We start from the raw sequence: 17,223 nt of genomic DNA on the forward strand, positions 1-17,223 counted from the left end.
CAAGGTTGAACCCGTGGTTTAGTCAGAACTTGAATATTCATGCCCATCTTAGCAACAGGTCCTATTGGTCGTGAAAAGGCTGCAATTAAAACGGAAATTAAGTAAAGGAAAATGCAAAGGGGAACTGGGGGTCTGAAGCTTTTACTTTGAAGTCCCATGAGAGACACTTTTTGATTTTTGAACATCAGCACCGACTGAACAAATCTACAATGTAGAGTACTGGTAAAACAGCTAAGGTAGCACTACTTGAAATTTAGAGCATCACATAGTTTGGGTAATCATACTTAACAATATAAGTAAGGTTTAACAGAATGCTTAGCTAATCAGAATTGTAATTATATTTTCCCATACAAGAAGAAGGGATTTACAGTTTACTCTAAATATTTACTACAGTAGGTCTATGAATGTAATCACTAATGGGATATTCTACAATTAGCCTAATCTCTTATTACTGCCTCCTGGTATTAGCTAAGCAGTTTAACATTTTAGCATGCTTTCAATAAATAGCCTTGAAGGGATTCTCTTGTTGAATTACTTGAGTAAATTGTAGGAAGGATGAGCCATTTTCTGCTCTAGTTCTATGATAATGTTTGTTCTCTTGATTATCTGAACATTGCTGTAAATTGATACCCTTTTGTCCTGAGGTTGATGGCTTTTTTCACAAGTGAATTACATTATTTTCTGAATTAATTTTGTATATAAAATTAATCCTCAGCATCAAGCCAAATGTTGACCTATTTTAAAATTTATGCCTTTTAATCCAGAGCTTTCAGTACCAAGAACGTGCAAAGAGTTTGGATGTAGATCCCACATCTTTTTCCATTTAAAACTGTACAGAAACTGCTCTGCCACAGAGATAGCCTGTGAACATTTCCACTGTTAGAGCAGGGATGAAGAAGCTTCACCCAGTGATCTCTAACAAGTAGATTCTTATGGCAGTTCTGGTATTCCAATTTTGTGATTATATAAACTCTAAGTGCAGAACATCCACTGCAGTCTTCATTGTTACTTTTAACAGTTTTTAGAAGTTGGTAAAGAGATTGAAATGGCTTGCAGTGATAAATCACGTGGTGGGGCAAGGATTCGGAGAACATGAGCTGCAGATTGTAACGTTAGTCCTGTTGCATGTTAGTTTACATAGGAAAATAGTTCATTACCTTAAACAAGACCACTTTTATCATTGTGCCAGGTTCCTTTTTCCTTCTGTTTTGAAATTACTGCTCAGCAAAAGTAAAACAAATTGAAACCTGTTCACATGAAATAATTAAATAAATTAGCCTTTAAGCTGCATTGTCTTGTTTCACAATGGGTGGTAATTTACCATTGAATATGTCAGCACATGAATGATATATTCTGATAATAGTTCTTTCCTTTGGCAGTTTGATGCCTATGTTGAAATAGCAGAGGGATGTTGTATAAACACATTAGGCATTAGCTACCCGTATGACACTACATTTCCAGGATTATAGTTCACCTGAAAATTTGTATATTAACAACAGATTGTTAACAATTTATACAGTGATTTTCAGTTGTTATGCATTGGTAACTGTGTCCTAACATCGAAAATAATAAATGCATCTTATCCGTAAGTGTATGCCGTACTTAATTCATGCATAATAGTACAAGAGGCAATTTAAATCATAGAATTATTGCAGCCCTGCATGATGCCACTTGGCCCATCAAGTCCATGTCAGCACTCTGTAAGAGCAGTCCAAATGGCCCTATTTCCCAGTTATCATCCCAATGCCTTGCATTTCTGTTTCTGAAATACCCATACAATTGCATTCTGAAGGCTTATGGTCCTTTAAAATAGTGTCCCCCGCAGATCAAAACTATGCGATTAAAAACTTTCTCTGCAAACTTCTTTGCCTTTTTTTTAGCCTGAATCTAATTCCTGGTCTGCCAATAGATATAATTTCTTTGACTTTATTTGGGTGCTCATATGTTGGACAATGAAGCAATCACTTGAAGTTTGGCCAACTCTTATCCTTTGATTTCAAATAGTTACATGAAATAATTGTAGTTAATAATTTATATTTTTCTTTGTGCAGGGATTTTGCTTATGTAGCAAGAGATAAAGATACACGAATTCTAAAATGTCATGTGTTCCGATGTGATACACCAGCAAAAGCGATTGCAACCAGTCTTCACGAAATCTGCTCAAAGGTGAGAGAAATTTCATTTACTCGAAATTCTCTATAGGTCCCTTGTCATGAAAGCTGTTAGTATCATTAAAATTGCAGACTTTTCATAAGTGATCATAAGGGTAAAAATAAACTGCTTTTGCTGAAAATGGTCAATGAGTACTTATTGTTTATATTTTCATCGGTAGAAGGGAAAGTTAGTATCCTAGTGTTAATCACCTAAATTACATTGCGGTAATTGGTGAGAGTACTGGTGAAACATTAGTTTGTGATTTTACACAAATAGCGTTAAGATCTAGGTTGCATCTATACTAGAAGAGTAGAATGATGTACTAAGGCTTGATGAAAGCAATCTTTGGTACATCATTAAAATGAGCTTCCGTCAACTTATTTTCCCTGAATTTACAAGTATTAACAGAGCGATTTTTGATTTCAAGCTGACTGATGAAGAAATAGAAAGAATTGAAATAAGTACTAGCTCTGTTTTGCAATTCTTTATGTTGCAGATTATGGCAGAACGAAGGAATGCCAAAGCTGTGGCTTGCAGTGTCTCTCAGGAGCAAGTCAATGTGAACCTTGATGTTCCTCTACAAGGTAATATTTTTTCAGAGAAAGCAAATCTCAAGGCAATATATAACATTTTAGTTGGAAGCCACCTGTTGCTCAACAATAGCAGTTTTCAATTTCGAGTTTAATTGTCATTTAACCATACATGAATATCAATGAATGAAACAGTGTTCCTTGCGGGCCAAGGTGTATGTTGTTGTGTGAATGAAATCACCAGAGAAAATTACCAGTAGATACAAAGCAGCTTCTTTATCCAACAAAACAAGGTTTAGCAGTCATCATATGGAGACGCTTTTGGTTGAAAGGTCTGCTGGCCCAGTGTGGGGCTTGATATTTTATGTGCTAAAGATCATAGGACAATTCCATGTTTACAATGAATGGACAGTGCTTTCTTTGAAACTGCATACAACCTTCACACCTGATTCACATCCGCACCACAGACATCCAAATGAATTTTAATCAGCATTGTCTGGACTTGGTTTCACAGCTTTTAGGAACCCAATTGGTCAGAGATGCACTCCAAATCAAATCCACAATGTATTTTCAGATGTGAAGACTGGTAGCCAAAGTCATTTGCTAAATGCATATGTCCTAAACCCAAAAATCATTTTAACAGAGCAAAACACAGCACAGACAGTTATACACAATGCAAGGCACATACAAGATAGCAGTAAACATACAGTCACACAAAAAAAATATAATATAGCCCAAGTCCGAGTTCATGAGTCCCTGAATGTTGCCGGCAAGAACAAGCCTGCAGCAGTTTGCAGACAAACAGAATCCATTTTGTTTTGCACTGAGCGAACACCGAAGCCAGCATGGACGCTGCGTCACACTGCCTCAAGCATCATCTCTCCTGGATTGCTACAAGCAACACAAAGGCACAGGGCCTAGTCTGGCTTAAAATCGAGGCTACGTAGCTCTCCCGCTGCCTGTGCCAATAAACCCCAGTGAACCGGACTTGCGACATCCATGTTACCAATGTCCAACAGGGTCTTGCGATCACAAGAAAAACGACTAAGTCACATCAATTTCGCACACTGACTCCGATGCCACTCTGTAGCAGGCAACGACACAGTCCACACCAAGTCTAGTTCCTCTGCCAACAAGCAAGTCGCTGATGGGGTAAACCTGCAGTACTTGTCCTGCAGTGTCTTGCAAGTGTAAAAAAGGCCTAAAAGACAATAAAACCTTTGGTTGGCCCTGTAGAGGCCACTGTGTCGAAGTATGCCACCACCTTACTGGAAATTTTGCCTTAGAACCAAACATTTGCAGTTTTCACTCTAGAGACATATAATATATGATAGAAGTTACTTTTAAATTTCATAAATATTCTTTACTCATATATACAGTAGACACAATCAGTATGTCTTTCTGTATACCCATTGTACCATCAGCTGAATACGTTCTACAAAGTGTCGGCCTGGTCCACCCGTGTTTCCATTTTAGACAATGCATCCATGTAGCATTTGAGGGCCCGAAGCATCCTTGTAGCATTATACACAAGGCTCAACCACTCAGTGTTCAGTGTACTCCTGCACCTTCCACTGTGTGGATATCAACATTTGCCATAAACCAGGGCCACACTACAGCAGGTGCCGCCTTTCCATTGAAAACCTGAACTAAGAATCTATCTTTTCATTTCTGCTGAATGTAAAGAAGCAGTAAAGTTTACTCTTGAAGTAGACCACAGGGAATTCTGCGTGCCTTAGCTAATACACATTTTTCTTCAGCATCGCTAAGATCTGAATAACTGGTTATTTTGAAATTGCAATTGAACAGAACTTCCTGTGCACACAATTCCCTACAAAGCATCATAGATACTTCACTGATATGAGGTATTGCAGGATGTTCTTAGGTCCTGGAAAGCATTCTCCAAATTCAAAATTGTTCTGTATAAGTTGTTACGTACCCCGTAACTGGGTCACTTACCAGCAAAGATAGAGAGGTCCGTTGAAGTCTGATGGTACTATTTTTAACAGTATTTATTGATAAAAATACACAAATAATATCAATGCAAACATACAGATAATATACGTCGTCAATACTAAATCTAAAAGCGCGGGTATAATAATAATCAATAAGAAATAGCTCTATCGTTGTCTAGGGGATAATGTATTGTCCGATGGAAATATAAAAGTCACTTTAGTTCATTCAGGCTGCAGCCTTTGGTTGGAGTCAAGAGAGAGAGATTTTGGAACTTGCCAGAGTTTTTCCTTTTTATGATGTCGATCCTTCGAAATGTCGTTGGTGTCCTTTTCCTTTTAGCTAAGCCATCTTCCGTGGTCAGTCCCGCCAATCCCAGGCAACGGGAAAGGACGCACCGGCTGTCGCTATTAAACGCTGTCACGGGATTTCTAGCATTTCTCCTGGTGCATCTAAAGGGGTTGTTCCCCAGACCCTCTTTTATCCTTACTCACGGGGTCGCAGATGTCAGTCAGGTTGGGATGATGCAATCCCCCAACCAGCCCACGTTGCTCATTCCTTGAGGGCTTCGATGAATAGCACAGTGCTCAATACACAATTCCGTCTCCAAGAGACAACGGCCATTTCCCGTGGCTTTGTATCGTTGAGGGGCCAGGACATTCCAAACCCCTTGTGGATTCTGCGTGTCTTTCTCTCATTTCCTGGGTCTCCTTTCTTGCGATTCTCAAAAAGGAGGGGGCTACTTTGTACCCTTCGCCCCCTCAGAGTTGGGGCACGGGCGTAACAATGTATATACTTTTATGATTGCAAAAAACAAAAATTAGCACTAACTCCAAAATGAATCTAACAAAAGAAAGTGCAAAACATTGTGTTGTTCACACCATTTATTTTTGTAAGAAGTTTGACATTGTAACTATATGGCCTTTTAACAAAAATTGAATTGAATCATGTTTGTTGTATGAGCTTTATACTTGGAAAAATTAATTTCGCTTTCCTAATCTGAAGGGAATTTCATTAATGAGATTTTTAATGCCTTATTGCATTTTTTTATTTTTTCAGCTAATTAATAAAATTAATTTGGGATTTCAATGAACCCATGATGAGTTAGTTGCTCTTTGAAAACGTTTTCGCATTGTTTACCAACTGAATTTAGTACTTGCATATGTTTGCCTTGGGTATTTGTAAACTGATATTGTTACAAAATTTAGCAGAAGAAAATGTAATTTGATGTGCCTAAATTTGTTTATGCTTTGTAGTAGATTTCCCAACACCAAAGATGGAGCTGGTACAAAAATTTCACGTTCAGTATCTCGGTGTGTTACCTGTGGCCAAACCATTAGGTAAATGTTGATGGATTAAAAATTTACATCATTGCTTGCAAAACAAAAGGACCACCAACAAGGGCTTCTGCACAGGTCAGCCTGTTCCTGAACTGAGTGTCCACTCAACACACCACTTCAGATACCAGTGTGGCAGAGTGGAGGAACGCATCTACTTTATAACTGGCATTCTCTGCCCCCCCCACTTCAGTTGAATACATTTGCTAAAGCTGATAGAAAATGTGTGAAGTTATGGTCCGATTAATATTAATATCTTAATCAACTTATCACTAACATATTTTTGCAAAAAAAAATTTTTGATGTGTCAATTTCTAGAAATCAATTTTTACTATTTCAAAGTTTTTCAGATGTGACATTTGGGAAAAAAAGCTATTGACTGCTTGGAATTTCGAAAGGCATTGAGAGAGATGGGCCTGAGACATAGTCATCACTTACAGACTGTTCCACTTGGTCGGCAGCAAGGCTTGGGGCTGAGTTAGAGCCATAAGACCCACCGAAGGTTATCACAACCATAGGAAGCGTATGCATAAGAAATATTGAGGAAAAGTTGGCCTGTTATGACTTGTTTTAGTTCCAAATGAAATTGGACCCATGTTTTCTGTTTGGGTATTGCTGTTAATCAGCAAGTTTGCTGATGATACTAAGCTGGGTGGCAGTGTGACATGTGATGAGGATGTTAGGAGAATTCAGGGTGACTTGGATAGGCTGGGTGAGTGGGCAGATACTTGGCAGATGATGTTTAATGTGAATAAGTGTGAGGTTATCCACTTTGGGAGTAAGAACAGGAAGGCAGATTATTATCTGAACGGTGTAAAGTTAGGTAAGGGAGAAATACAAAGAGATCTAGGAGTCCTTGTTCATCAGTCACTGAAGGTGAATGAGCAAGTGCAGCAGGCAGTGAAGAAGGCTAATGGAATGTTGGCCTTTATTACAAAGGGAATTGAGTACAAGAGCAAGGAAATCCTCTTGCATTTGTACAGGGCCCTGGTGAGACCACACCTGGAGTATTGTGTACAGTTTTGGTCTCCAGGGTTAAGGAAGGACATCCTGGCTGTAGAGGAAGTGCAGCGTAGTTTCACGAGGTTAATTCCTGGGATGTCAGCACTGTCTTACGCAGAGAGGTTAGAGAGACTGGGCTTGTACACGCTGGAATTAAGGAGATTGAGAGGGCATCTGATTGAAACATATAAGATTATTAAGGGATTGAACAAGATAGAGGCAGGAAATATGTTCCAGATGCTGGGAGAGTCCAGTACCAGAGGGCATGGTTTGAGAATAAGGGGTAGGTCATTTAGGACAGAGTTAAGGAAAAACTTCTTCTCCCAGAGAGTTGTGGGGGTCTGGAATGCATTGCCTCGGAAGGCAGTGGAGGCCAATTCTCTGGATGCTTTCAAGAAGGAGCTAGATAGGTATCTTATGGATAGGGGAATCAAGGGATATGGGGACAAGGCAGGAACCGGGTATTGATAGTAGATGATCAGCCATCAGGCTCGAAGGACTGAATGGTCTACTTCTGCACCTATTGTCTATTGTTAATTCTATCTGTTATACTTTGATTCAGTATTTTGAAGAACAAGAAATAACTTTTGTATACTGTATTTCTAACTAAATATGACATAACAAAGCAACTTAAATACAGTGTTCTTAAAAATAAGGCTAAGCATAGAGAATTCAAAAAAATAAATGTAAAAAAGCAACCTCCATTTTCCTATTTCCTCTTCTGAGGTAGGGAAAATGAGGATGAGTGTCTATTCAAAGCTTGTTAATGTTTTTAAGGCAGTTTCATGCATCCTATTTTTATTTAAGTGTTTAATGCTTAGAGAAAATTTCCCACAATTTTCACACTCTGCTCCATAGATCCAATTGCCAGTCTTCTGCTTCTGTCACTCTTAACAGTAAACTCAACTGCCATGTTCATTCTCTGGCTTTCCGGTCGGGCAGCCACGGCTCATTGGGAGGGGAAACCAGTGGGGGAAAATGTAGAATATCTGCTGTGGATTTTGTTGAGCCCTGTAGATTATTTCCAGGTTTCCTGTCTCAAAATCCTTTTCTCTGAATAAGCATTAGGCCGTTGTGTTGCAAGAATGAAAGCTAATAAGTCTTGCATTTTGTTGTTGTGATGGTAAGGAATCGAAATATTGAATGGAGCAATTGAGAGTTTAATGGCCACGACTAACAAAGAAGACTGGATATCTGTGATCATGAATGTTGCTGATGCCACTGTTACAGTAATAAGGCAGAAGGTAAGAACCGAGACCTTTGTTGAAGGCTTCAAATCCCTGTAATTCCATAAAGCAACATCCTTAGAATATTTGTTAGTTATTTTTATGGCTATAGTTTGTATTGAAAAGCACAAAAGGAATATGCGATAAAGCTTTGATAATTGCGTCGTGTTTTATTGAAACTGTGTACGTTGCTGCTTCTCCTGCTGGTGGATATTGAAGTATCTTCATAATGATCTGTTCAGCACTTACCTCTTTTTGCTTTATTATATTGTGCAGTAATGCAGAATACAAGGGTGACCTCATTAAAACCTGTTGAATGGTGAAAGGTCTTGATAGAGTGGATAAGGAGAGGATGTTTCCTATGGTGGGAGAGTCTAAGACCAGAGGACACAGCCTCAGTATAGAGGGGCGTCCTTTTAAAATGGAGATGAGGAGGAATTTCTTTAGCCAGGGAGTGGTGAATCTGTGGAATTCTTTGCCATAGACAGCTGTGAGGGCCATGTCTTTATGTATATTTAAGGCAGAGGTTGATAGATCCTTGACTGGTCATAGCATGAAGGGGTAGGGAGAAAGCAGGAGATAGGGGCTGAGAGGAAAAATAATCAGCCATGATAAAATATCAGCACAGACTCGATAGGGTAAATGGCATAATTCCCTTCCTATATCTTATCATCTTACGGTTTTATATTGCCCAATTTTTAACTTAATGCATTGCTGAGGAAAGAACTCAGTTTGGTTCATTTTATATATCAACCAACTTTATTCCTATCATTCTGAGCAGGATGAAGATGAAGTCTTGTTGGAGTGTCGTGTTCGTTTCCTGTCATTTATAGGAGTGGGGAAGGATATCCATACCTTCGCCTTCATTATGGACACAGGAAATCAGCGTTTTGAATGCCACGTCTTCTGGTGTGAGCCAAATGCAGGAAATGTTTCTGAGGCTGTGCAGGCAGCATGCATGGTGTGTACATTTTCAACACACTTTTTACTTTCCTAACCTGACTACTCCAGTAAATAAAAATGTTGTACCTTAAATCATCTAAAACATTGCTGTTGGAACTCAGAACAATATATTGTCTTCAAAAATTAACATTTTTTTAAAGGCCATTGAGAAAAAAAATCTATAAAAAGCATTTGCTTCCTGTCGTGTGCCACTGTAGAGTAGTGGTTAGCGCAATGTTATTACAGCTTGAGCATCAGTGTTCAATTGCAACATCATCTGTAAGGAGATTGTACGTCCTCCCCATGAATGATTGGTTTCTTCCTGCAGGTTAATTAGTCATTGTAAATTGTCCCATGGTTAGGCTAGGGTTAAATTGGAGGATTGCCAGCGGCGTGGCTGGAAAGGCCTATTCTGTGCTGTATCACTAAATAAAATAAAGTTCTATCCTTGGAGAAATTTTCCAGAGTAACTTCTTAAAGAAAGTGACTGTTCCCCAAAATGTGTTGTGTCTCTGATAATGTCATCAACATAGAGACCAATTAGTTACTTTTTGACTGATAATGGATCAACAGATTGCACAGTTGTCAAAATGAAAAGTTAAAAACGTACATCACACTAAAAGTAGTGAATGATGTAATGTTTCTGTATCTCACTGATTCCAATGACTCCCTCTATATAATGCATTGGAAATGCCACTAGCAGCAGCCCTGAGCACAGATCAAAGCATCCGTGCATTGTTATCTTTAGTTTACTAATTACTCCATCTGTGGCCCAGGACTGCCACTGGCTACCAGGGATTGAACCACAAATCAATCTGCTCCAACTATCACTTTTGCCTTACTGCCCCGCCCCCCCACCCCACCCAACCACAATAATTTTCTACAATTCCTCCCCCATCGTTTTTTCCTCAGCTCCATGGCAATCACTGACTTGTTTCCCGCTGGTCAGTGCACTAATCTGTCTGTTTAATCTGTGCAGGTTATGATTTAACTCTTCTTAAAAAAGAAGTTACCATAATGATTCCTTTAAGCAAATATGAATGCCCCATTTTCTCCTTTTTATGTTTTGGGATGAAGGCAAAATATTGTAAATATTTAAAATATCAAAATGGATGAGATCCAATGTCTAGGCTGTAGGGTTTTATTGAACAGTACAGTTGTGACATATTTCATTGCTCAAATATTTTCACACAAAACCAAGAACCTTTAGCTCATGATGTACCCAGACTGCTGAGATAGGGTTAATAGCACATTGGCTTAGCTTCGGAATTAAAAACCAGCATCATCTTCTATCATAGCATCTTGCTCTGATATTCACAACCATTCTGGAATTAACACTTTAAGATGAGTGATTATTAATGTTTTCATTTTGTTTGACTGTGCAGCTTTATTAGAATTTAAACTGTTTTTGCACTGTAAGAATAATAAAATCATACAATTTGGAAGCAGGACTTTTAACCCACACATTCTATGCTGAACATCAACTACCCGTCTATACTAATCCCATTTACTAACATTTGATCTATATTCTCCATGTATTGTCAATTCAAGCGCTCACCCAGATATTTAACTGATGAGAACACCTGCCCCCACCATCCAGTCAGCCAATGCAACCAGAAATGCATACAGGCTCTTGCTGTGGCCTAAATAATGCTTTACGAAGTTGTACCATAACCTTCCTGACCAGATAGTCTACACCCCACTTAATGAAAGGAATTAAACTCTTGCCACCTCACCTTCTCAGTCTGCTATCTTCATGGATCCTTTGACTTGAACACTAAAGTGCTTTGGTTCATCAATACTCTCTAAAGGCTGATTTATTCTTGTGCATCGCATCTACGCCGTAGGTATTGTGTACCCTACGCTGTACATATGCTGTACCCTACGCCGTAGGGTGACGTCCACCTCTCCAGAAAAGTTATGCGTCACGGCAACACAGACCACAACAACTGTGATTGGTCTGCTTGGTAGCATCGCATTTCCTCCTACGCATTTCTGGTTGCTTCTTCTCCGCCATGTCTGTAGGCTGCGTGTACACCGATATGAAATAGATAAACCAAATCATCAAATCTACCTGCCGACATGCAAAAATGTTTGAATTGCATTTCCTCGTCCATGTCTCTCACGAAGAAACTCAACACAGTGGCATAGAAACCCTACCGTCAACTAGCGTTTGGCACACACCAACACATGCTCGCCACAGCATAGAGCGATGCAGAAGTGAAAATCAGGGTTACAGTGTAGGGTGTGGCGTAGCCCGTACGCACAAGTATAAATCAGCCTTATGTCCCTACCATTCAGTGTGTAAGCACTATGGATATTAATCGTTCAAAAATGCATCGCCTTACTATCAGGATTAAATTCCATATATCATTACACTGCTCATTTTAGTAACTGATGAATATTGCCCTATTCACACTTTCAGTAGCACTAACTTTGTTGTCACCTGAAGACCTGCTAGTCATGTATCCTACATTCATATTCAGATTGTAATGTAAATGGCAAACATTAAGTTCACTGCAACAATTCCTGTGGTACACCACTGGTCCCATGCTTTCAATCACATAAAGAACCCATCATGATCATCCACCACTTCCTGTTTCCATTCCAACATTAGATCCAATTTTACAACTTGCCTTGGATCCCATGGGCTGCAACCTTTGGACTAGTTTCCTATTTGGGACTTTGCAAAGGCTTTACTGAAATCCATGTAGTCCAAATGAATGGCACAACCCTCATCAAAACATTTTGTTACCTCTTTGAAAAGCTAGATCAAATTGAACAGGATGAACCCCTTAGAAAAATGGTTACTATCTATAATCAATCCCTACCTTTCTGTTATAGATTAATTCTGTCCCACAATTTTTTTTTCCGATGACTGACCTTCAACTTGCATGCTTGTAATTTCCTCTCTTATATCTGTTGCCCTTTTTGAATAAGGGTAGCCTATTTGCTGTCCTCCAGTCAATTGCATCTGCGGCCAGTGAAGATTTTAAGAATCTCTATCAGGTCCCCAGTAATCTCCCTTGCCTCTCATAGCAGCCTGGAATACATCTCAACTGGCCCCAAATACTTCTCCAACTTTAAGCCTGCTAGGACATCTAATACCACTTTTATAATATCTGCATAAATACAGAAAAGTAATAAATATTTGGTTTCTTTTTTAAAACCTTTTTGTGTTAAAACTCAAACATTCAATTGAAAATAGTAAAAATAAATCTTTTCAAAAATTATGTTAAGGCTGTAAAAATATTCAGAGCATAATCGTTATTTCTGAATACCTTAAAAAGTTAGCAGCAACTAATGCGATTTTATGTCTGATTTACAGCTTCGATATCAGAAATGCTTAGTAGCAAGACCTCCTCCTCCAAGGATGTGCCCTACAGGTCCACCAACAGACTCTGTCACAAGGCGTGTCACGACCAGTGTAAAACGTGGAGTTTTATCTCTCATTGACACTTTGAAACAAAAGCGGCCGGTATCTGAATCACCATGAAAAGGACCTGGATAGATCCTTTTAGACACCAGAGTCTCATAATAACTGACATAACACATGATCCATGCAGATCTTGGGCCTTCAAGTTATATATGCTGATCCTCTTCAACATGTATTGTTTGTCAGATTTAATGTAAGCATGTTATTTCATTCCTTATCATGGCATCGTATTGGGAGGCGCATGAATAACTTTCTGCTAACAGCGTTTGAGTTCATTAATTGTTGGAAGGTGTCTGGAATTTCTGTAAGCCCTGGACTAAGTGGTGCCTAGTTTGTCTCACTGACTACTAAAGCCGGAATTCTCACCATCAACATTACACCAAAAGTATTTAGTAGCGCACTTTTTTCTGTCACTGACACTGGTGTAACATAGTGGTGTACAGACTGTAGTAGAACTGATTCCTTTGAGACAGTAGAATCCTGTTGGCCATTGCAGTTGTTTTATCACGTGTACCGACTAAGGTGAGCAAGAGTGACCCCCTGTGATTTATCTGTTTGTGGAGAAAGTACTAACTCCATCAAATTAGACCAACATTGAAACATAGGAAAAAGTAGTTTGCCAGTTTTGTCAGCATTGGTAAGATCACTTCAAAATCATTTTCCATTTTCCCTGTAAACTAGAGCAACAATTAGCCACAAACTTTTACTTAAGTCTGATATTTTTCCATAATGATTTATTGTTTTATTTTAAAAAGTTACATTTTTGCCAATTAGAAACCATGAGTGGATTGGTGTTGGTAGATGGGTCATTCATTGTTGTATTCTGCATTATTGCCTTTTGTAATATTAATTGGAAATATGCCAATAATATTTGAGAGTATTCCAAACCACCATGGAATAGAGTTTGGCTGTTTATTAAATACCATATTTATCTAACCTAGCTATCAGTATAGGCAAGGTACCAGTACTTTCCTCCTGCAGTGGGATGGTAAAGATGAGAACGCTCAGGAAGGGGCGAAGAGACTCTACTGAAGATTCTTTGATAAAATTTTGATTTAGTCACAATGTTTCGCAGATCACAAAACAGGGAAAATTAGGATCATCATATTTTAATTGTACTGCATGGACAAATTGAATTAAACTGCTAAATGCTTTAAACAAGGTCAATTATGAACATTTGTGGAAGGTTTTTTTGTAGTAGAATGAATTGAGTTGAATTCCTTACACAGTTTTCAGTTATAGAGCAGCTGTTGTTGCAATAATGCCAACTCAATTGTCTTAATTCAAGGCTAAATGAATAACAGAATTACTAAATACAGAGAAACATAAATTTATTCTTTCATGTAATGAAGAGAGGGTACATTTGACTGATCATGGCAAATAGGTTTCAGCTGAGATGAAAACTGCTAACAATACAGCATCCAAATCAAGAGAGTGATGCTGATATAAAAACTAACAGCAGTTGTAACCATGGGGATGAAGGTTCCTTACCTGTGACTGTGAACACATGCACAATTAGTGAGTGACCAGTAAACCCAAAGAGCTAATAAACAGATTTCACTTTCAGATCAATTTACCTCACAGAACGGTGGCGGGTATATCATAGTGTATTATCTGTAGCTAATGCTTTTCAAGAAATCCCAGTCTCACTTCCTATTTTAACTGTACTGTATTAAAAAGTTTTGCTAGCTTCAAAATCGGTTAACACTGATATTTGTGTTTTCTAATTTCTTGCTGTATTGGACAAAGTGTGGATGTTTTTGCTAGTCTCCAGCTGTTTGGAAAGAAGAATTCAAATTGTAAGCTCCCGTCGCAAGTCCAGTTTGCATTGTTGTTGTTGGGAGGAAGGAGATGCCCGTAATTGCTTTTCTCAAAATGTTTGCAAGCTGCCAGTGCACAATCGGAAGCTGCAGATTGTAGAAGAATGTTGTATGTTACATCAGAGATCACAAAATGTGCAGGTAGTGCTTTTATAAATATTTAAAATAGACATTACAGAAGAAACAAATCTGTGTTAAACAATGCAGATTGGATTTAACCAAATGCTCTGTATTTGGAAGTAATCTTTCTGTTAATTTGGTAAAACAGCCGTACCAAGCCATTCGTATTTCTTTTTGTTGCTATATAAGGTAAAACTTGTAGAAGAATATTAGTACTTACTTTTTATTTTTTTAACAAGTAGACAATCTGTTGTAACTAGATTTTAGACATTATCTATGCATCCATTATAAGCAGTGACTTTGTAGAAAAATTGCTGAGTCACTGCTTTGCATGCTATATAGCTATTGTAAGCAAGATAGCAAGTGAATTTAAAAAATACATTACTGAAAATATTTTTTATTTTATTTATTGTATTTTATATTGAACTTTGCTAATTATGTTGTATTATGTTCTATTGTAAGTTTTCACAGTGTAGCTAGCACTTAATTAATCTCTAAATACTGTAGACTGACACATTAGATTTTGTATTCATTCATTACAGTGAGCCAAAGTACTGTTGTGATACAGGAACAAAGCCAGCTTAAAGGTGTTTTGGTTTATAGTAATTGTGGTTCTTGAAGTAGTACAGGGGAGTTGATCATAGAACATAGTAAATTGCAGCACATTGTAGGTCCGTTGATCCCCGATGTTCAGATCAGATAGGCAATTATTGATTTATCCTTTTGTGATGCTCGACCCTCCTACCTGTTTTAATTTTATGTGTCTGGACATTTTTTTTTATATATTGCAAGAACTTAGAAGCTTCAAAACCGATTTTAGTTATCCCAATGTATATTATCTTATCATTATTTTGGTATTTGTACCTGTTACACCACATGTAAGCTTTCTCATTGAAACCAAGTAAATGTGGAATGTAATCATGGATTCTGCGGATGGTTGTCTGGTTTTAATACTTTGTGCAGAGATCTGATGAGCAGCTTCTAATTATGTAACTTGCCCTTTGATTTCTACCATTTTACAAATCAAATGTAAACCCTCTAAGGCCGGCTCTGTTATCTACCAGTAATTCTTTTAACCTAGAGTACTTGCTAGAGTACTGATCAGAAAAGACTGTACTGATGCATTTTTGTGTCCCACTTTCTCTCCCTACAAATATGTATTGCTAAGTTAAGAGTGCAGGGTGTTCAGCTATTATGTTCCAAAGATGTGATTGGCAAATATTGTAATTTTTCCTGAAATTGCATTAGACTAATTTGCAATTATGCATATGGTACTAGAATAAAAACAGAAAATGCTGGATACTCTCACTACTAGGTCAGGCAGCATCTGTGGAAAGGGAAACTGAGTTTGTTTCAGGTTGAAAACCCTCCAACATCTACCTAGGGTACTTTTTTTACTTAATGGTTCACTATGCCAGTAACCAGTGTGCCATGCTGCCAATCAGCCTTGGACCCCAGAGTTCATACATCCTTTTCAAAGTTACAATGTGCTCAGTGGCAGCAACAAAGTCTACTTGATTGTGATTGTATGTACAGAGAATATCTGCTCTCAGAATGCTGAACCATGACTGGTTGGACTTCATGTTGCACATTAACTGACTTAAAATGCATAGTATTAGCAAAACAAGTCATCTTAAGTGTCAGCCAAACAGACGATGGACTGCTGTTATGAATACAAGCTACTGTGAGGGTGCTTTAATGATTCCAAGTCCCTCTTTATGGTACAATGTTGGTCCACAGTACACAGCAGGTTTAACATATGGTTGTCATTCTGCTCATCTAGAAGTGTTCTACATTGCAACCACTGCTGAACTTGTGGATTTAGCTTTGCTCTCAGCAGCCCTGCAATCTGTTTGGTCATCTTAAATATAACGTTGCTATGAGCCTGAGCTGGGCAGCTCAGAAGCCACTGAAGCCTGATATTTAATTTTTATTTTAATCCTCAACTATGTACATTTACTGTTATGGAAGACTTGGAGCTGTATATTAGGCCATTAAGCAACTGATTTACAGTATATTAGCTGTTCTATTCTGCTTCCCACTGATTTTCCACCTGTAAATGTAATCCATTGTGAGAATAAACTGCATATATTGAACATTGAACTTTGCCTCTGATTTAGCAACTGATCATCTTTATATAAAACTCATTCCTCATCTCTACAGATTCTGTCAACAGCTCAGATGTGTTGTATTTCTGCATCTGCATTTACATGGATCCAAGATGATTTGTGGAAAATTAGAAATAGCCATTTGGATGTTTATTTTAAGGAATCAGGACATTTGCTGTGTTACGTGTGTTTTATTTTACATTAACAAGATAGAGATTTCAAAAGCAGAGTTAACTGCAAAACTAAAGATCCTAAAGGGTTCTCTGAACTTTTCAACAACAAAAACAAAATGCTCGGACATTTCAGTAACTGCAAATTAACAAGGTCAAAGTCTAGGAGATAATGCACTGAAAGACCTGGATTTGATAGACTTGAATACCACAGGAACATCTCCAACTTGCTGTTGGAAAGTATTACTGTTTCACAAACCATAAAGATAACAAACTTTTACCTATATTCTCTTAGAAGGGTTTATGATTTGTGTATAAAAGATTATAAGGCTGCTGTAATGACTCCAAGTTAGAGATTTAAGTTTTTTTTTCACTGCCTTGACTAGAGTAAAGATGGTAATCTCTAATGATAATAAAATGGGTGA

General features: G+C 38.0%; 1 protein-coding gene across 12 annotated transcripts in view; it reads left to right on the top strand.

The window, feature by feature from the left end:
• Nucleotides 1–16,623, top strand: part of LOC140737937 (amyloid beta precursor protein binding family B member 2-like) — a 265,420-nt gene extending 248,797 nt beyond the window's left edge. For 10 of the 12 annotated variants that reach the window (XM_073064771.1, XM_073064778.1, XM_073064770.1 and 7 more), the window contains 6 exons: nt 2,052–2,166; nt 2,651–2,738; nt 5,894–5,977; nt 8,105–8,220; nt 8,984–9,163; nt 12,473–16,623. In XM_073064771.1, coding sequence (XP_072920872.1) covers nt 2,052–2,166; nt 2,651–2,738; nt 5,894–5,977; nt 8,105–8,220; nt 8,984–9,163; nt 12,473–12,640 — 751 coding nt within the window. In that variant the 3' untranslated portion in view covers nt 12,641–16,623. The remainder of the gene's footprint in view (nt 1–2,051; nt 2,167–2,650; nt 2,739–5,893; nt 5,978–8,104; nt 8,221–8,983; nt 9,164–12,472) is intronic. The other 2 variants (XM_073064777.1, XM_073064775.1) reach the window with 1 other exon arrangement.
• The last annotated feature ends 600 nt before the right edge of the window (nt 16,624–17,223 follow it).

Source organism: Hemitrygon akajei, chromosome 13 (genome assembly GCF_048418815.1).
Source record: "Hemitrygon akajei chromosome 13, sHemAka1.3, whole genome shotgun sequence".
Lineage (NCBI taxonomy): Eukaryota > Metazoa > Chordata > Chondrichthyes > Myliobatiformes > Dasyatidae > Hemitrygon > Hemitrygon akajei.